The sequence below is a fragment of the Penicillium odoratum genome (assembly GCF_028828045.1).
Source record: "Penicillium odoratum strain IBT 22623 chromosome Unknown utg000008l_segment0_segment0, whole genome shotgun sequence".
In the NCBI taxonomy this organism is placed as follows: domain Eukaryota; kingdom Fungi; phylum Ascomycota; class Eurotiomycetes; order Eurotiales; family Aspergillaceae; genus Penicillium; species Penicillium odoratum.
In genome coordinates, this window is record NW_026643150.1 from 1,577,612 (window position 1) to 1,598,426 (window position 20,815).

At 48.4% G+C, this 20,815-nt stretch overlaps 6 protein-coding genes across 6 annotated transcripts; 2 read left to right on the forward strand and 4 right to left on the reverse strand.

Annotated features, from left to right (window-relative positions):
• Positions 1-76: 76 nt before the first annotated feature.
• Positions 77-1,591, reverse strand: N7520_010812 (uncharacterized protein; the record flags this gene model as incomplete). The annotated part of the gene is made up of 2 exons (XM_057144745.1): positions 77-245; positions 336-1,591. The coding sequence occupies 2 exons, from the start codon at positions 1,589-1,591 to the stop codon at positions 77-79; spliced, it is 1,425 nt and encodes a 474-aa protein (XP_056990499.1).
• Positions 1,592-2,164: 573 nt separating this feature from the next.
• Positions 2,165-6,727, reverse strand: N7520_010813 (ankyrin repeat domain-containing protein; the record flags this gene model as incomplete). Its single annotated transcript, XM_057144746.1, has 4 exons — positions 2,165-3,713; positions 4,052-4,869; positions 4,922-5,308; positions 5,708-6,727. The coding sequence occupies 4 exons, from the start codon at positions 6,725-6,727 to the stop codon at positions 2,165-2,167; spliced, it is 3,774 nt and encodes a 1,257-aa protein (XP_056990500.1).
• Positions 6,728-8,716: 1,989 nt separating this feature from the next.
• N7520_010814 (uncharacterized protein) lies at positions 8,717-9,751 on the forward strand (the record flags this gene model as incomplete). The annotated part of the gene is made up of 2 exons (XM_057144747.1): positions 8,717-8,758; positions 8,825-9,751. The coding sequence occupies 2 exons, from the start codon at positions 8,717-8,719 to the stop codon at positions 9,749-9,751; spliced, it is 969 nt and encodes a 322-aa protein (XP_056990501.1).
• Positions 9,752-10,013: 262 nt separating this feature from the next.
• Positions 10,014-12,266, reverse strand: N7520_010815 (threonine/serine exporter family protein; the record flags this gene model as incomplete). Its single annotated transcript, XM_057144748.1, has 1 exon — positions 10,014-12,266. One exon carries the CDS (start codon positions 12,264-12,266, stop codon positions 10,014-10,016), a length of 2,253 nt encoding a protein of 750 aa, XP_056990502.1.
• A 1,485-nt stretch (positions 12,267-13,751) lies between these two features.
• N7520_010816 (uncharacterized protein) lies at positions 13,752-14,974 on the forward strand (the record flags this gene model as incomplete). The annotated part of the gene is made up of 2 exons (XM_057144749.1): positions 13,752-14,855; positions 14,909-14,974. 2 exons carry the CDS (start codon positions 13,752-13,754, stop codon positions 14,972-14,974), a joined length of 1,170 nt encoding a protein of 389 aa, XP_056990503.1.
• Positions 14,975-15,259: 285 nt separating this feature from the next.
• N7520_010817 (glutamate dehydrogenase (NAD(+))) lies at positions 15,260-18,679 on the reverse strand (the record flags this gene model as incomplete). Its single annotated transcript, XM_057144750.1, has 4 exons — positions 15,260-15,293; positions 15,342-15,442; positions 15,493-18,326; positions 18,379-18,679. 4 exons carry the CDS (start codon positions 18,677-18,679, stop codon positions 15,260-15,262), a joined length of 3,270 nt encoding a protein of 1,089 aa, XP_056990504.1.
• Between the last annotated feature and the right edge of the window lie 2,136 nt (positions 18,680-20,815).

Consider the following 20,815-nt stretch of genomic DNA (forward strand, 5'->3'; position numbering starts at 1 on the left):
ACATTTCTCCCTGGCCATAAAAATAATCATAACTCGTTCATTCGGCCACTGCGTGAGTGGATTCATCAACCGGGGATTAAACCGGAAAGACCACAAGTCCATCGATAATCCAACCGAACACTTCTGACACCAAGGCGAAATCGCGGAAGAACGCATCCGGCATCCCATTGAGGATCATTTTGAACATCTCATTGCTGTGGAAGGTCTGGTTGAACGCAGCAGCTCGGAGTGCATATGAATAACGGCTGTTAGGTCGTGAGCTCAAGGGCGCGGCTGCGTCGCCATGCTTTGATAACCACTTGATTGCGGTAATGTTCTCGCCGCGAGCAGCCTACATGATGGATGTATAGCCCTGTTTGTTAAGGGTAGTCGATTTTGAGCCTGAGTTTTCCGAGAGCCATTCCATGAAGGCTTCGCCGTCGGGATTGTGGCGGGCTGCTTGGTGCCATGAACTTGTGGTTGGCCGATAGGGGAGGTAAGCTCCCACACGACCCAGAGGGTATTCCCAATTGATTTCCTTCTTCATCACAACTTCGCCAATGTTAATATTGAACTTTTTCAAGAGCAAGTCTGCATGTTGGGCGGACAAAAAAGCGCACATTTGAAGCTTGCGTTGGTCATCTTTCAGTGACCAGCCAAGGTCCCAGTTCTCGAGACCCCTGCTCTCTGCCAGCTTTCCAAGAAGCTTCTCGAATCCCTTCTGGTTGCCACTTTCAAGCAGACTGACAAGAGGATGCTTATCATCTCGATATCCAAGGCGGGGAGCTGTGGAGTAGAAGAATTCTTCGACGGGCATTACATCAATCATGTAGTCCACGACGGGCTGACAGCGCTTTCTGATTACCCAGTTAAGGAAACTTTCTCCATTCAAGTCATATCCTCCAATTGGAATCAAGTTCTGTTCGACGAGGAGGCGGAAGCATTCGACACAAGTTATTGCCGCTTGAACTGCCACATTCTCTTCCTCAATTCCTCGGAACGGGAGATAATGATAACTCCACGGAGTACTGGGAGCTTCTTTAACAGCATCTCGGGTTGGATAGCACCATAGCTCATGACTTCCAAACTTCTCCCATTTTGGCCTGGAACGCAGCATCCAGTCATTCACTACGACCCGCGTATAGTCACTCAGCAGCCGAAGACCATGAAGTGTATGAATGAAGCCAATCTCAAGTCTTTCCTCGTCATCCTGGTGGAAATTGAAGAGTCGATCCAGGATCTCAAACAGGAAGTCCATAGGTAGAGTTTCCAATCGTGTTTGATTCACGAACAGGATAAGTTCCTTGTTATCAACTGGCCTGTCGGGCTCAAGCAACCATTCATGAATTTGCGAGAAGTCTTCTTCGGAGAGCATTGACGATGCATCGGTCGAGACATAGTCGCCCAAAATGAGACGACGGATCCTGTCGACCGTAAACTCGAGGAATCGTTCCCAGGGGCTGTAGGCGAAATTGGCAAGCTCTTCGGACGATATATTCGTTGAATTCGAATCACGCATAATGGCATCATTTTCTTCGTGAAAAGATTCAGCTTCAAAATTTTCATCGTTGTCTTGAATACCCAGAGACATGCGGTCCTCAAGATCAGCCATCGTTGGTGAAGGGTGGATGCGGAAAATTATCTTCGAACGGTTGCAAAAAAGGCTGGTGAGTAGATATTATGATGGTGAAATATGTCTTCGGGGAAGCAGTAGTCCTGAACCCTTTTCAGAATCGACATCTGGATGTTAATCGTCTTTCATTGAGACCAAAGTCGAGTCATTTGAGTATTTTTAGCTCATGAAAGAACTCCACCGATATCGTGAAAGAGATCATTCATAAGACTACCTCGAACTCAACATAATTCGTAATCCAGAAAACATCACTTTGAAGTCAGCACTGAATAATGTGTTCGATATTTCATGCTTATTTGAAATGATTTCATGACAGGTATGTGGATACATATATATATTACTTCAACATATTTACATACTGTAGCACCGACGGGACTTCCCCATGAATATAAACAGTGCCAGTACGTGAACTCAAGGTTGGAGTATTGATCCTGTCAGACTAAGAAATCAAAATACCTATATACTCAACTCTTTCGATCATTAATCAACACCTAGCATGACACGCACACTTCTTTCTCTCTCTCTCTGTAGCATTGAAAGTTAGAAACACAATCAAGATTCGTCACCGCCCTTTCTACCAAATTTGGGAAACGAAAACTTTTCCTTCTCTTCCTCTGGCTTCCTACGAAACCTCTGGAGCCCCGGCACTTTTGATTTTGAGGGACCCGTCTCTTCATCAGCAGCTGGACTCTCCAAGTTGCTACCGTCGCTTATCTGGCTTTGGCTTATGTCGACGCTTCCCCAATCCATACTTTCCCTGTGGCCAATACTGGGTTGAGATGGGAAGATGGGAGGTCTGCTAGAAACGGCGGCCAATTCTGCCGGAAGACTCGCGACTGTCACTAAATGTTGCTCCTTTTCTCTCTTGGTCTCATCTTGCAAGATTTTGAGTTGCTTCTGAGCAGTCTCAGCTTTGCGTTGGTGTTGCTTTAGCGCAGTGTCTTGAGACTTTTGTGCGTCGGTCAACTCTTTCTGGGCAGCTTCGGCTTCGAGCTGGCATTGTGTAGCTCTTTTTTGGGCATCCTCGAGCGCAGTTTTGTGGGCCTGTTGTGCGGCATGTAACTCTCTCTGGGCTTGGAGAGCAATCTCTTCAGCGTGCTGCATGTTGGCCAATTTTCTCTCCAGACTTTCCTTTTCTTCTTTGACTCGGCTGAATCCGTATCTGGCTGCCTTGTATTCATCCCTCTCCCTCTGAATTGTTTGGCTCTCCTCTTCGCGCTCTTCTCGGAGTCGTGTCATCTCCTTCTCAGCTAATCTAGCATTTGTTTCGGCTGCTAGTACTCTGTTCTCCATCTCTTTCCAATTTTGCCGCATGTAAGCCAGCTCCTGAACTTCCCGACTGAGAATCGAATTACGCTCGTTCAAAAGATCCAAGACGTGCTGATCAACAATTTCGTGATCGTCTTCTGGCCTAGCAATCAAGTCTTTGACGAACGTGCTTCCTTTGGTGACGGCCCTGTTCAGACCTCGAAGAAGTGGGATCAGTCTCTCCGCAAACAGATTCACATACTCGGGGTTTCCTTCTCTAATGGCTATTGCAATGGCAAGTTCATGCCTGGCGTTTTCTTGCAAGATGTTGGCGCCATTATCGCAGAGCAATTTGAAGTATTCTGCGTTCGTCCTATAAGCTGCACGCATAAGCGCAGTGTTTCCGTGATGATCCGCGTGGTTGATATTGGCACCGGCTTCAAGCAGCTGTGAAGTCGCGTCGGGTGGCATATGAAAAACAGCCTTCATCAGAGCCGACACTCCGCTTTTATCACAAATATTGACATTAACTTTGATATTCGTTGACGCGAGGAGGACATTCAAAACCTCGGGCCAGTTTCTGTGAGTCACGTCTAGTAGAGGACTCCCGTTTTCAACGTTTGGATCTGCTTGGTATTTCAGAAGTATCTTAACTGCTTCTGTCTTCCCAAAATGGCAAGCGACTTGCAAGGCAGTTGTAGCTCTTATGAATAGGGCATTCTCAACCTTCTTATTGACATCTGCACCTTTCAAGAGAAGAAGTTCGAGAACCTTGGCATGGCCATGCTTTGCAGCAACTTGCAGAGCACATCCCTTGTCACTTTCCACCTGGGCACCGTGTTCTAGCAGTCTCCTAACTATGCTGATGTTTCCATCCCAAGCCGCTGCTGTCAAGGCATTTCCAAAGGTAAGCTGACCTTGATCTCGGATAGACCAAGTATATCGGGTATTCTGTCTGTGGCATTTGCATCGGCTTTACATGTCTCCAAAAGCCAAGAAACTGTCCTTTCGTTCTGTTCATCACAGGCCTGGTACAGTGCCATATTGAGAACGTCAACTGAAATATTTAATTCTTGAGTGTTTATGACGCGAAGGACCTCATCAGCTTGCTCCCGGCTTTTATGTGTGATCGCCGCAAGAAAAAAGATCTTGTTGGAAGACAGATTCTTTCGATGATGTAAAACTTTTAACACTGCGCTCCAGTTGTCTTGCTCAGCTGCATCCAGTGCAGCCCGATCGAGATCTTTTGTTTGAAAGACATAAATGTGGTCTTCCAGGCCTAGGAGAGCAGCGACATTGTCTAGCTTATTGGAATAACAGGCCTCGGCTAATGCATCCGAATAGACCTTTGCTGTCCACTTTTCCTTCCCATCCTCGAGGATCTTCTGGAAAATCTCCCTTTCAGACATTGCTGCTGAAAGAGAAAGGGGAGGCTTATCAAAGTCTTTGTTATTGTCATTCTCATCATTACTGCTGTCATCGCCACTGTCATGATGATTGTTGTTGCCATCTTTGTTATTGTGGTGATGGTCGTCGTCACGGGGGCCGCTGTCATTGTTGTCATTTTTGTCGTTGTTGTCGTTGTTGTCGTTATTATTGTTGTTGTTGTCGTTGTTGTCGTTGTTATCGTTGTTGTCGTTGTTGTCGTTGTTGTCGTTGTTGTCGTTGTTGTCGTTGTTATCGTTGTTGTCGTTGTTGTCGTTGTTGTCGTTGTTATCGTTGTTGTCGTTGTCCAATATGATATCGTCCTGGTTAAGTAGCAATTGAACTGCCTCATTTTTTCCAGACAAAATAGCAGCATGAATCACAAGGCCGTATTTTCTACTCCTTGCGTTTGGGTCGGCACCACTTTTGAGCAATATTTTCATGATATCAAAATGGCCTTGTTTTGCAGCTAGATGAAGTGCTGTCCCAACCCGGGTACTCATTCTGGCGATTGCATGTTCCGGACTGAACTCCAATAGAACCTCGACTGTTTTCTTGTGGTCCCTTTCCGCTGCAATATGAAGCTATTACGTTACGCTTAGTCGCAGGGCTGCACATAGGGACCAATCTACTTACCGGCGTGTAACCCTTCTTATCAATAGCATTCAACACATCTTGGTGCTTCTCCTGAAGAAGGCTTTCAGCAAGATTGCCATAGCCGAAGTATGCAGCCACGTGCAGCGCAGTCGTCTTGGTCATTCGCCGGGCGAGAAGATTATCTTTGCGGAAATACCAAGACAGCCAGGCCGTTCTGACATTTGATTCCCTCTCCCAAAATACAGGGATTCTTCGAGTAAGATCTTCCGCGAGCTCCAACTTGCCTTTCAAAGCATGTTTAATCCAGTATTCAAGCGGATAGACGCAAATTGTCTTCCCCTGGAATACATCACCGCTGGGCGTAGTCTCAGTCATGTTGGGAGCATCTTCTGCCGGGTCCAAAGCTGGCGTATTTGTCATAGCCGACTCTAAGTACGAGTAGCATCGCCAAGTAAGCACACCCTGAAATCGCTCTTCGTCCGACTCTGAGTGCACGTTCTGCAGCGAAGTGCTCGAGAGTCCAAGTAGAGTCTGGGCGTCAGAACAAAGTTCAACAAATTCATTGAAAAAATGAACTTGTGAGTTTCCATCTCTTTCTCCGAGCTTGATCATGGGGGCGCAGTGTTGGATTCATTTTTCAAGTCTATTCTCATTATGGATGCCGGCTAGAATAGAAAGTTCATTCATAGTCGGATTTTGAAATGTAAAAACCAAGACCTTCAGGATCTCCTGCAGTGAGGGCTTATCGTGGGGATGTTGTTCGAAGATCTAGCCATTCATCAGTCTCAGCCAATACTGTTATTTATGAGATTATTGGATACTCACTGATAACCAGCTCCACCGCACAAGGTCTTTCAAGCTCGAAGAATTTGAAATGCCCAGAGTTCTCAATATCGACTCTGTGTCGCTGCCAGAATCCAGACCAGAGAGTCTAACGAACTGGATATCGACCCAGTGCTTGCTTTCAGCATTGACAACCAGGATGTCTTGGATCATGTAAGTCTGAGCTCGTGTATAGCTCTTTTCAGTGCTTAATCTGGTAATGTGTTTCTCAACATGATTCTTGATTTCGCCCTTAAGATTTTTTGCGTGTTCCTCTGTTGTGAGGTCTGCGACAATGGTTCGTTTGGAGTCTTGTAGGTTTTGAAATCGATCGTTGGAGGGTCTGGGTCTGCAAGTGAAAAGCCATTTGCGTGCTTCCATTTTACAGTATCTCTCTGTGGACTGACCGAAAATGTCGCTCTCGAGTAGATCAATCAGACTTTGTGTGGATGTATCATTTTCGAGAAAATGGATGTTGTTGATGATGATGTAAACATCGCCCAGTGACTCATCAGCAAGCATATTTCGCATGCATGTCCACAGGTTCTGGATGTTCATCGTAGCTGTCGAATTCTTCGAGTCATCAGCAGAAGCAGCACCTGTACGATATTCGCATTTCCTGAGAAATTGTTTGGCATGGGTCGCCAAAAGTGGATCCTGCCGGATGAGCTGGAGGATGAGCGATTTCAGTAACTCCACTGCTGAAGACTCCTTCTGGGAAGGGTAGCAGAGAAAGTAAGCCAAGATAGGAATAAGCTCAGACTTTCCAGGGCCGAAATTTTCTTTGATGCGATTCCCCATACTAGCAATAGCTGACCTGGCGATGTCGGATTTACCCACACCAGCCGGGCCAATGACCCAAAAGATATTATGATCTTCTCTCGCAGGCTTCTCCCAGTTCTGATAGATATCTTTGTCTAAAACTCCAGATCTTCCTTTCAGGGATTGTGCATCAGTAAACTGTTTGGGCCCAAGACCAGAATCTAGAAGATTCGTCAATGAAATCTGCGCTTGGCGTGGCATACTGATTTTAGCCAATGCAGTAAAGCGTTTATGAACGTTCCCTTCCGCTTTTTCAATCATAGGCCGTAACCTGCAAGTGAAAGCCTCGTATTTCCCATCATGGGCGTGTTTGAACTTGACCAAATTCGGGTGGGTCAACTGTAAGCCCTGCCTGTCAATGCACTCCCCAAAGGTGGCAGAACTTTTGTCCACGAGCATTCCATCTTTTGGCTGATGCTGGGTCAGGAATTTGAATTGACAATAGTTTCTGGGGGTGCACTTGCCAATTGTTTTGCCACATGGTTGATTCCTTCTCTCAAGTGCGTTGCGAACGATTCATGCGAGAGCCACTTTATGGTATCTTCAATATTAAAGGGTAGTTCTTCATAGAAGCAAAACAGCTCGATATTGGGACTTTGCCGCCGGGCGAGCTCAAAGAATTCATGTGCTATTCTCACCAGAAGAGGATTTTCTGGGGTCAGAAGTCGAAGCAAAGAATCGTACACTGTGGCTCCCCATAGCTCTCCTATCCCGGCGAGAATCAAGCCACAAGCAGCGAAGCTTGTGCCATTAAAGGGTGTACCGAAGAAGATACATCCTGTAATGCATTCAAGTATTCCTTCATACTTGTCTTGGCGGCGGGAGGACTCATTGATCGCCTACTTCGTCAGTCGCATAATTGTGAAAGAATACGTGAGCACAGACCTGAGCCACGACAATTCCTCCCATACTGTGCCCAATAAAAATTACCGGACGAGCTTTCTCAAAATTCTCCTACGGGCCAATGTCGCGAGAGGACAAGCATGAGGGAGTATGTGGACATACTGTTCTTTTTCCTTGCAATGCACTAAGCAAGCCGTCTACTATGCTGTCCATGCACTTGTCGATGGCAAATTTTCCCATCCAAGCAGGAGGCATAACCGTAACGGAGGATACGCGCCCTCGGGAAACTCTTCTGTAACCCATCCTTGTCTACGACCCAATTGAAACTTGGTTCCTTGGAGTCAGAATCAGACGCCCAACAGTTCAGGGGGTGGGCGCCAAGTCCTGGAACGATAACGATACTACAAAAACATGAGCGGAGATTGATGGGAACGAAAGTTTTGAAATATACGTACTCCACATTTGGGTCTTCGACTGCCTCGGTCACTTCTAAGAGCCCTTGTTCCAGATCACTTATGGATATCACCTTCTTGTTTCCTCCCACACTAAACGCTCTTTTGAGAAAATCTATGGCTTGATCCATTGATACAATGAGAAGCTGAGTATTTGGATGGAAGAGTCGGATCAGGGTGGAGCAAGCCCTCTATTTCCCTTGCTAGGCCCTTGAACCATCCAAAAGCTCGGGCAGTTCGCTCGCTTCCCTCTGCCCTTCTCATTCTTTGGTATTTTTCTCACCTACTCTTATCTGTATCAAACAAGGATATCCATAGGGCAATCTCTTACTTTGACTCTTCATTTGTAAATGGCCTCGTATTCGAGGAGACGAATCTATGCAGAGCTGAGAGGCTGCTGACAGGCTTGATTTCGGATTGTAGTCAGGCATGACTTCAAAACCAACCATTGAGAACGCCACTAAGCCATCGGTACACATCACCCTCGGTTGCGCTTCTCCGCACTCCAAACCTTATGCAAATATAACAAACTTGGTGATTGACTACTCTGAAAGCTCCTGTGTCATCGGAAAAAATTACCCGGTTTGTGATTGATGAATCACAGGTAACACAGGGCATGGCCGAAGGCAAAGAAAAGCGAGGTCGCAGTTACGGATCTATCACAAGAATTATAGAGATATTTCCGCGGAGAAGAGATAGTTTTTGACTACTTCGATCTGCAAAAGACGCGTCACTCAGCCTGGTCATCCTCAAATTCGACTTTTTAAAATAGATATAGCGCGCTCACTATCCCTTGTCATAAATACAGTCTGATTAATCTTCAAGACACTTTTGATCTTTCTTAAGCCTACCCCGGCTTTCAATGGAGCCTGGCCGACTTCAAGTGATACTAAAGATGAACAGCAGTTCTCCAAAACCTGAGAACGGAACGGAGCAGGTCATAGTTCTATGCGTCTAGTCAAGTATTTCTTTTCCCTCTGCTTACAATTTTCCCATCGGTTAGCCGGCGCCGTTTACTATCAATCTCCTCTCCTTGGACGACGAAGATGATCTTCTCCAACTGCTTCCAGCATCTGAATGCACTAAAAATTTTGATCTGCGAATCCTAAGTTCTGATACTTTCAGTGACTGGATGAAAAAAGAACTTGATCTTGAACGACTACACAAAATCCACACATGGCTGTGGATTGCGGGACGACCCGTGCCGCCACGACCTTTGCATACTCAGCTATTCCTAGGCCGAGGGATTAGTATCACGGAGCGCATAGATATGCATCTTGTGTGGACAACTGGCCGAATGTTCCTGAAACCCATCCCGCGCTTCCTTCTTGTGCCTCGCTTCTGGGCCTGTCCCATCTCTAAAGATTCACGAAAGTGTGCCCTTGGCTTTCTCTTTTCCTATGTCGGGCTTATATCTTACGAGAGTGACTTTAGGATTGCTCAAGATAATCATCTGCTTCCACCAGAGGTACAATGGTCGGATTGGAGGAAACTGGTCGCACAAATTCTGAACGCAGAGGACATATACTACGATATTGATAGAAGATTCTACTATGGCGAGCTTCGTCTGAATCGGCTCAACAAGATGTACTTTCTTGGCATGAACAATTTTCGTGGCTATGGACTTTTTTGGGACCAATATAGCTCTTTTCTTCAGGACAATTTCAGCTATCTGGCAGGATCAACTGTCTATATTGCGATTGTCCTGACGGCTATGCAGGTTGGACTTGCAACTCACGCTCTTGCGGATAACAATGCCTTCCAACAAGCATCCTACGGCTTTACTGTACTCCCCATTCTGGGGCCATTGGTACTCGCTACGATCGTCGGTTTCGCCTTTGTCTATATCTTCATCCAGAATGGAATTTATACCGTCAAGAAAAGAAACAAACGTCTCAAACATATCGGAGATCCAGCATGCGAGGGTTGAGAGGCCGGTTTAATAAGGAGAAGGAAGCTTGCTGAAGTGAAGGATAGATTGGATTCCGGTTGATAGGCTTACAACGGACATGAAGTTGGTCGGGAGGAATATAATTGGCAGAGATGATATGAACAAATAGCACTTGAGATATATGGAGATGAATGATGCCGACACATGCAGTGATATAACGCTCGCTATGAAATTCAACATAAAGATCCCAGGGTATGAAGATTGGACCTTCCAAATTCATGTGAACATAGATAAAAGCCATCTACAGACTGAAAATAGCAGTTCGCTTCTTTCCATGCGGATAAACAATCAATGCAGCAACAAACAAACCAACAGAAATACCGATAGCGGTTTGAATCATTCCATAGCCCAATGAAGTAAGCGAGCTTTCATTAGTGGAACTGCTTGTAGTTGTGGCGGCAGTTCCATTAGCGACCTCCTCGGCATATTCGAGGCCGGAAATAATCGATCCGGACGATGCTAATCCGGATGGCACCAAGGTGAAGATACCTGGGATAATAGCAGCAGCGGCGTGACCGTGCCACAGACGACTGTACAGATTGGCCAGTAGGCCAATAGTGAAGGCGCCGACTGTGTTGGCTACTTGGTTGGAGCCGAGCTTCTTTGTGCTGAAGTAATTTGTCACGTAGCCGCAAACGCCCAAAAGAATTGTGACAGGTAGTTGTTTCGCTTTGGCTTGGTTGAGGAGGGCGGCGAAGAGACAATAAATTGCAACGAAAGGAAAATGTTGGATGTATTCATTTCCCCATTCACTTGTCGCAGAACAGGTCTCCTGCCTTGTGGCGTTTGTATCCATTAATCCGTAGATCGTGGTGCCGACTGTGACACCATATCCTAGGAAGAGAGAGTAGATGATTGTGAAGACCAGACGGATTGAACCGGCGTTCATTTGGTGAGACTGGAGTTCCAGACTACTGCTCAGCACGGCGAAACCGGGTAGAAGCATGGCGATAGAGGATTCCACCATCGCAGGGAAACAGAATACATGTACACCGTTGTGCTTGATACTTCCGAATGCCCGCGCGATGAATGAGACTAGGATGGCGGCTGATACCTCGAGGACGTTGGAGTATGTGGCAGACGATGGAGCCAGGATGTGCTGCATGATCCCGACTAGGCATCCTAGGAAGAAAATGATCGGAAGGTCGATAGGGCGGGCGGAGAATGAGTAGGGGCCAACAGCAACACTGGCCAGACCGGTCAGGAGGACTTTCGTCCATGCTCCGTATCGTGGTTTCCGCTGCATGATCTCGTCAAGATCCTTGGTGGCTTGATCGACACTCACAATATCGTGCACCACGCTCTTGAGCACATTGTGCGTCTCGGCCAAACGAGACAGATCCAGTCCCTGGGTGACACGGATGATCTTCACTTCAGCAGTGCGAGTGAGCGGGTCATCAAAAGACATAATCATACAACCAGGGATATACATGAATTGAGCATTAACTTCCAGCACATTAGAAGTCATCATCATATACTCCTCCAGTCGATGCGTCGGCGCCCCATACTTCATCAACGCACGACAAAGCTGCATAATATACTGCTGCCGCGCCAAAATAGCCGCAATATGCACTGTCAGCTTCACATTCTTCTGACTCTTCCGCTTCTGCTTCTTCCTCTCCTTCGCATTCATAGGTGCCGGCCCTTCAGCTCCCGGTACTCCAACACGACCCATCCCCATCGACGCCGAGATGAGTGACGAGGTGTACGTATGACTTGACTCCCTCTTCTTCTTCGGCTTCAACGGCAGATTAAACTTATTCCCATTCTTGCTCTCCGACTCCGGTTCTGCGCCCTTATACCACTTCACTTTTTCTCGCTTTCCCGGCGGCGTCCCTCCAGGGGTTTCCGTCCCGGGTGTGGCGATGCCGGGTGTACCCGTGCCCAGAGTTTTCATCGGAATACTCTCGGGATCAGGGTCGTTTTCGAACGAAGTAGTCGCAACGCTCATGCGGCTCGCATTTTCCAAATTATTGGCATAAACGCGTAGTAAGTGTGATAGCACACTTCCATTCAGTGGGGTCGCTTCACTGATATCTCCGGGCGTTGTCGTGCCCGATGGGAGTTCTGAGGATGCATTTCGTCGATGGCTCCCTGGTAAACCGAGATGTCTGATCAAGAGCTGAGCCTGAGCATCATGATCAAGACCATTCAAACGATGCTCCTCGTCAATGGCACGTCGGGCTTCGAAACTTCGGATGTCGTCTGTTGCGCCGAAGTATTCTGTAGAGAAGCCGGCGCCTTCTAAGCCATCTTCATTTCGTTCATGGGATCGGCCAAGTCGCTCGGCTATTGTGTTTCCTCTATTTCGGATACGCTGGCTGGCGGATCTCCATCTCTCGCCGAAGGTTGAAGTGCTCGGTTGTTCCGTGACTTCGTCGCCCACAGCGATTTGAGGGATGTGGTGGTTTTCCTCATCACCTTGTGAGGATTCCACTGAAGATTCATGCTGGGGTGAAGGGGGTTTCTCTTGGGAGTCGTGTAGTTCGGACATGTTGAATTAATTTTCACGGAGTCGGATATCCACTGTAAAAATTGGTTGGGGTAGTCCCGAGGTTTGTCAAAGTCTTCTCGGGTCCCATGAGGTAACTATTCAAATGAGAGAGCGAACTTGCAGATAGAAATGCAGCCTCGCGGACCAAAAACCCACAAACGAGTCAACTTCATATCCTGGGGAGGAAGAACAGGAAGAACAAACTTCATAAAAAAGGGGGGCCAAGTGGGGAAAGTCAGTTATTTAATTGAAGCCGGACCAGCCTGTCTTAAGTTTCCAGACCCACACAACGCTAACGCAAGTTGAAGTCATAAGGGAACGCGTCAGTCAAAACTCGTGGCGTTAACTTTTCAGGCACATGGGCGGTTTGCCATCTTTTTTGTTCCTGGTTCAATCCATGGTTATATCGGAACATAAAAAAGGAGTTGATCGAACAAGGAAAGCTGGCAGACACTACATGTACGTATGTATCTTTGCACCTCGGCTAATGAAGAGTTATGAATGTTCATAATGGGAAACAAGCTCAACTGCCGAAGATTCTAGCCAATACACTGGACATCCGGTGGCTAATTCTGGTGTTTCATTGTGTGGTGGGACCAAGTCGCCCCACCCAATCATTCCAGGCTCAGAACCAGTTAACTCAGGCAATATTGAAGCTATCGCCTAGAATAGGAAATTTGCTTCGTCCATCTTACACGTCACAGCGGTATGAAGTCCAGTGGAAATTGGGGGAACATGGGGGCTCCCGAGTTTCCCGAGTTTGTCGATCTTTGGGGTTTTAGATGATCTACGAAGTATAACATGGTAAGTTAGGGTACTATGAACACCGACTAAACTTTCAGCCACTATGCCACTAAATCTGTGGGCGTTAAAAATAACAATTTGCGGCTCTACGCCTGCCAGGGACTTTTCGGTAAGAAGTTCTAGAACAAAGGCGATGAACACATGTGGTTAGCGTATGGAGTAAAACCCGGAAGTACGGAACCACCGGGCCGTTGTAGTCCCGTATGACTAAGCGTACTGTCTTTGTGCCTTTGGTACTTATCTAGTGATTGCGGTACTGTCTTGTACATACGGTACTATCTTGTACTTAGGAGTACTATCTTGTACTTATGGTACTTATGACACTTGCTACTTACACTCCTCACACTCCTTTAATCATTTAGGTAATCTGGACCTGCCAAGAGTCGAGTGTACTGTAGCACCGCCTCAAATGGTGGCTGCCTGCTCACGCGCTATTATTCTCCTCCAGTTATATTCCTTGATATACGATCTTGGCAGGTTAACCAGCCCCTCTTCCACCCCCGCGCAAGGATTCTAATCTCTCCGCTCCCATCACACCACGCCTTAGCTACATTAGTCTAGTATGGGAAAAAAGACCGAGATAACTATCACATAATACCACATTACCCCTCGTCGGCCCCCAGCCCTCTTCATAATCTCTCTCAAACCCCAAGACATACACCAAATTCCAACTATGCTATCATGCCAAACCCATCACTCCAAGCCCCAGATCATCCCATTGCTCTGCGCCGCTCGCACCTCCTCGCCCCCGCACCGGACAGACTAACCAATACCCCCACAACCCTACGAATAATTCGTGAAAACACCATCTCAGGCCGCGACTTCAGCGTCCACCAACTACGCACACATGAAGAACTCACCAGCCCAAGACGCCACGCGCTCCTCTTCACCGTCTCCGGCCGCTTCTGGAGTAAATCGCAGCTTCGCGAAATACGCGATGCAAGCGGCCACCCCTTACTTGAACTCCGCCGTATCTGGTGGAAAGGACAGTGGTCCGTTCGCCGCCCAAGCGCAAGCGGAACAGGCCCGGACCTCCTCCTCGCCGAGATGCGGTGGGGAATAGGAATGAAGATGGGAATCCGATTTGAAAACGCCCTACTCCGCGGAGTATGGGATCGCGAAGAAATGGCCGAAATGAATAGAACGGCTATTCGGAATCGGCGCCATAATCGCAGTCTCAGTTTGGGTCATTCGCCCTATAGTCGACGGGGGGAGCTTCGGTCGTTACGCACTAGGATACCGCAGCGCGATCCTGTGTCGGGAGGGATTGCGAATTTAAATTTGCCGCATTACGAACATCCCGACCATCATCATCCTCCGCCTTATAGTCATGTTATGGCGGAGGATCAGGCGCAGCAGAGTAGTGGGAGTGGAAGTGGAAGTGGAGGGGGAGGGGGGAGTGGAGGGAGTGGGACTGAGAGTGATGATTCTTTCTCGGATGATGATGAGAAGCGAGATTGTCCTCTTCCTTCTTACGATTCTGTTCGACGAATGCGTCGGTTCTCGAGTCATTCGTTGCGGGATCTACTTGATGCTATTGAACCTCCTGGGGAACCGGCGCCGGCGTCGTCTTCTTCTTTGTCGTCGCCGAGACCGCGCTCGGAAGGCGCGATAAATACTAAAGTGGAGCTTAAGCTTGTGCAGCAGAGTAGCACTTTTGCGGCCGTGATGATGGGGGAGAAAAGGATTATTCATGTTCGGCGAGAGAAGATCTTGGATTATAATCTGTCAGGACCTACGCCGAAATGGGAGGTTGAGGTTGCAGAGGGAGTGGATCTGTTACTGGTGAGTTGACTTGAGATAAATCCAATGTTGATTGTGATGCTGATATTATGCAGGCGACGAGTATCGTACTTATTTTGGCGGAGTCTGTCAAGCATGAATATCGGATGAGGACAAACTAGCATAGCATATGTGTTGACGATTTTTGATGACCATGAGACAATTACATTATGAGAGAGAGCGGATTTTAAATGCACTTGCCCCTTCTGTTGGGGACATGATGCCAATTGAATTGGGATATTCTGGAATCTGTTTCAACCATATATTCGTCATAGAGACAGTCTGTCGACTGCCTTGTATTAAGTATATTTCTTTTTTGCATCAGGTCCTATCATGACGGGCATAGGAAGTTCAGTCGCACAAGAAAATCAAAGAAAATGAAAATCGAACAGTCATGAGTAGATATCCTACGACTGGATCTTTTGCAAACGCTTGGTCATGCTGTAGGCCGTCAGTATATGTTAAGCGGGAGTAAGGGAATGAACTTACAAATCAAAGAAGGAGAACTGGCTCGGGTGGTTGCCATACTCGTACACGAATCGGCTAGCCAGGTAGCTACCGAAAATAGCACGGAGGTAGTTTTCGGGAACCTAAGAAGATTAGTATGGATCATGTCAAAATAAATGGAGTAAAAACATACGCGTTCTAAGATGGTCTCAAGACCAATCTTGTCCAGCAGCAGGCGAGGCAAGGCGTCACCTAGAACTGATTGACGAAGGGCAACGTTGTCCCAAAGTTCGGTCTGCTGGAGTTCCTCATCAAGCTTGGTGATGGCCAAGCTGAGACGATCACTCAAGACGCTGCGCAGCACACCGGTCTGCTCGTGCTCGCGCCATATAGCCTCGAACTCGAGGTTGGCGTTGTCCTTGATGATCTCCTGCACCTGCTTGACGTAGGCCTGGTAGAACTCGGGGACGGTACCGTCCTCGCCCACACACATGTTGGCGACGAACTCGGGGTCGTTGAACGACAGAGAGGCAAGAACCTCCAGGGACGAGGAAGTCACACCACCCTTGTTGGCAGAGGCATCCTTGAACAGAATACAGTTGGCCTTCTCCAGGCGCAGCTTGCTGTCCTGGGTGATGAACAGGTTGGCACCCTCGACGATGTAAGGAATAATGCACTTGTTGTCCTGGATAAGGTTGCCGACAGTCGACAAATCGATAGACTCGGGGCGGCCACCGCAAGGCACGAAGACGTCGAACTTCTCCTCCTGACGCAGGTGGAAGGTGTTGCGGAAGTTCATACCGTTGTGCACAACCTCGCCGCTGGGGAGCTTGACGTTCTTCTCGTCCACCAGAACCCGGTAACCAACGGGGGAGAGCTTCGACACGTCAAACTCGGAGATCATTGCACGCTTCTTGGCGAGACGGATCAGCTCCTGGTGGTCAAGACCCTGCATGTCGACAATCACACCAGATCCATCAACAATCGCACCATACTTCTCATTGGAGAGCAGGATCTCGTTGGAGCCGAGATCACCATCGGGACCACCGGTCTGCAGCTTGAGCATGGTGGAAGGATCAATGTTAAGCTTGCGATAGATTCCGAGAACGTACTGGCGCACGGAGAGAGTAGTCATGCCGTAGGCGTCATGGGGGATACCGCCCAGCTTGGGGCTCTTGCCAGTGAAAAAGGACTTCCACCAAGGAGCACCACGGGCACGAGCATGCTCGGTGGCCCAGTCGACCAGCTCAGCAGTGTTCTCATCGGGACCCATGAAGAGAATCTCGTCTTTGCCGTGCAGATCCACGATGGGGTCCTTGATACCGGGGCTGACGGGTGGCAACAACAGATCCAAGACACTGTCAATGTACTTCTCGAAGGCGACCCGCGCCTTGTCCTGGTGAGCCACATCCAAGAGAATGACACCCTTGGCACCGCCCTCGGGAATATCCTTGTTCTTGCGCTGCTGGGTGTTGGCCAGATTGTAGTTTTCGTCGAACAGCGAGCGAGCATTGATGCTGTATGCCTCCTTGTTGCGACTCTTCACAATACGGATACCTCCACGGGCAATATCCCGGAATCGCAAGTGGAAACCGCGGAACTCTGAGCTAATGACCAAGAACATGCCGTAGAGGGGCTGGGGGTATTCGTGCTCCGGCAAGAAGTCCGGCTTCAGGCGGAAACTCAAGGCCACCTTGGTGGGAGTAAAGAAGTTGGTCTTGAGAATGGACGAGTTGAAGACACGGAAGGAAGTCATCACCATCTCGTCGTGCTCGTTCATTGTGGTGCTTCGGATCAGCTGCTTCAGCTTGGCTCCATCCAGCACCTCGTCGACCTGGAGACGCAAATAACTGAGGGTGGGCAGGAAGTCATCTCCAGTGGGGCCCTGGGTCTGTACGTAGTGGGTGTTGGCGAAGTCCAAGTAGAGCTTGTGAATCAATTCAGGGTAGTTGTTGATGATCTCGAAGATGTAGTCCGCAGTGAATGTTTCCGTGCGCAGACGCTTCTTGATCTTGGAGAGCAGTTCCGCGTGAACACTGTTGTTGGTGTCTAGGAGAGCGGACAGAGAGATATATTCTGAGCCGAGACGGTTCAGGAACTGTTGCACAAACACCCACGCGCAGTGAGCGTAGATGGTCTCCTGCAAGCTGAGACGACCAGTGGCAAAGTGTGCTTGGAACCGGTTCTGGGGGATACAGTACAGAAGGGAGACTTCCTTCATGATTTGGTGGATGGCAGCCTCAATTGGAGGGTGTTTGGCCGAGATCTCTGAGCCCTCTGAGGGGCGCAGGTACAGGGAAACGATGGTGATCCCGTTGGAGAAGTGCTCGAGGTACTTGCGCGAGCTAGTCAGGCGGTAGTAGTGATACAGATCTGACAGGGCGCTGAACAGGCCCATAGCGGAACCTTGGCGGTAAGCAATGACCAGGCGCTTCTCCCGGCTGCCCTCGATCTCGAACATCTCAATCACTGGGCCAGTGCGGCCGACGGCGGTAGTGATGATCTCTTGGTAGATCGCTTTGGTGTTGGGGGTGGCCTTCTGCAGGAAGCGCTTCTCACCAATGATTTCAATGTCGGTCTCATTCGGGTCGGGGTTGGGGTTGGCGAATTGGCACTTGTACACGAAGTAGCAACGGAGCTGCTGTCCGTTGTTGCCCGGGAGAGCAGAGGGCGAGCGGAAGGTCTCAACACGGTAGCTGTTCGCGCCCTTGGAAGTGTTGATGTACTTCTCATCGATGCGCTGTTCGTAACGGGGACCATCCACTGAAGAGACACCAGGCCTGCTGGTATCAATGTAGACGGCGTGGTCCTCGGCCTCCTTGTCCAAGCGGATCTCAAGCTGCTTATCATCACGAGCATAGGCGGCAACCTTGGCGGCATAGAGGGAGAGGATCTGGGTCACGATGGCATCGACGCTCTCGGTCTGGAAGTAGGTATCATCGATACCCAGCATGTTATAAAACCAGGTGGTTTCGGAGATGACGAAGTCACTGGGGAAGAATCCCTTCTCCTCCAATTGATCCATCACTGCGCAATGATTAGTTGTCGTAGGCGTCTCAAGTCTGCGAGTTATGCTAACCTTGCTCCATCTGCTTCTGCTTGCCCTCGAAGGTGGCGGCGATATACCCCGGGTCTTCCTCCGAGAGTATACGGTGAGGGGTACCCGGCACACCTAGATGAGTGGGCTGGGGCGACGGTTGCCGCAGAGCAGCCCCGACGGCATGATCAAGGTGCTTATTGTGGGGGAATCGCTGGAAACCGATTGGGGTGCCTGTGCCAGAGCTGCCATCTTGACTTGCGAAGAGCTTAGGCAATGGGCGGGAAGGTATGGAGGCACCATTGGTGGCCTCCGATGGGGTGGTGGGAATAGGTGAAGACATTGTCTGAAGACTCTAGATTGAAGAAAGAACAAAACGCTACGTTAAAGAGTCAGTTGGATGGGCACGTGGAGGCAGATAAGGATTCTGAAGAATGCGCGCTTATCGGGGATTTGCAGTGAAGCTTTAGTTTGGGACTGGAATTTCTCATTCCAAGTGGAACCAAGGAACCTTAAGATTGGAACCGGTGTAGAGAAGAGATAAACCAGGTGGGGAAAGATAACAGGCAAGGGGTGTAGAACTTACTGTCGCCATGGACTGACGGGATTGTATAGATCTAAATGATCGAAGGGGGAAGGATGTATGTGAAGCTAAAGAAAATCCGGGGAATCCTGACTTCTTTAAATAATTCCATCAAAACCATGGATTTCCCAATCAATTAAATTATTAAATAATAATAAAAATGATAAAAATCCAAATGTAAAAACCTGTAAAAGCAAAGCCGATGCTAGGCGACCTAATCCAACATGATCTGAAAGGTCTCGAAAGGCCCTTGATCCGCAACTCCACCCGGTCAATGCTAATGACTAAGAACCGGCGATAGGCGCGTTGCTGATTGGCAGTAAACGCCCCTCATACCGAGCGTAAAGCCGACTGGAAAATCCCGCTGCGTCATGCGGGCCGAAAATAGAGAAAGAATTGCCTCAGTGGAATTGATTTACTGATACGATGAAACTAGTTTAGCCTTACTCCGCTCCTACTCCGAGTAGTCCGGACTAAAAACAACACAGAATACACTAAAAAAAGGCTCAACTGATAAGGTGCCCAAGTGGCGGAGAGAAAACAGATCCAAAAGAGGGAAGTCAATTACGAACTACTGGATTTAAAGATCACCTGAGATGGTCACATTACTTACAGCCCTGGAGCCTTTGTAGTTAATTTTACGTGGTATAATGCTATATTCTACGCAAAATGAGGTGATTGATGTCAAACATGGAATGCGATGTGTCATGAAAAAGACGAAAGAAGGTATTAAATGCCGCAATTCACATCTTGAACTTATTTTACCCCAGCCTGACCAAGTTTAATAATGATCGAAGTTTCATAGTCCGGGGGATTTTCGCAAGATGAGGTAAAATCACTGAGCGATTTAGTCAGAAATTTTCCTTCATCTCTTCCATTTCTAGACCGGCCCGGCTACACATTCTAAACTAACTAGTTAGCCGGTACCTGAAATCTTCCATGCGGGGTAAAGCCCACTTTCGATCCAAGGACAGTTCGCACGTTTTCTTCCCCATAGCGAATCATTGCAGTCATGCTCCAACGGAACCTTGCAGAATCTTCACCAAGCCCCCCAAGCCCGGCGGGGCCTTACGTGATAACGATTCTGCTCGGCGAGGTCGCGATTGGAAGGCACTCCCGACCGGCGGAAGATGAGGTAACGGCCTTTTCCTCTAAGGGGAAAGGATATTCCGTCCCGAGAAATTGTGAGGTCTTCCCCATTTGGAGTCAACTTCGACATTTTCGGTGACTCACAGCTTGGGGGAACACGACAGAGGGGGATCCCACGGGATGTCCTTCTCGGGTTCGGTCATGGGGATCAATCTGCCCTTGTAAAACCATGCAAATGCCCAATGTCCGACCCGGGAAGGGACGTCAAGGGGAACCTTCTGGGGTGGTCGGGTGATGTCTTCCAGGTATTTGAAAGAAACCCGAAAGAAAACATGGGAGGGAAGCGAAGTCCAAGATTTGCGAGATAGCTTACCCCTGAAAGTGCCCTGAGCTTCCCCATGTTAGGTTGTCAGTGCCCAAGGAATGTTGCTAAGATCTCCATGATATCCTTTGGACATCTGCCCAAGGCATCAACGTCAACACCTACACAACACCAACGTGGAACTCGTTCCCTACTCAGTCATCAGTCATGAGGAGGTAACAGATTAAGTACCAGTACACGGGCTGACGTGCATGCATTTTGATGACTTGTACTCCGGACCCGGTTGAACAACGCACAGTTGGTCATGGCGTTGATGCGGTGTAGTATAAGGAGCTCCAGACCGACTGATAGTGCAAGACTTGTAATCTAGGAATGTGATATAATCCCGGGATATACCTAGGTAGTAGATAAAGGACAACAAACAACACAAAACAGGAAACAGGAAATACAAATCATGTCCCCGATCCTATATTCCCATATTTCCA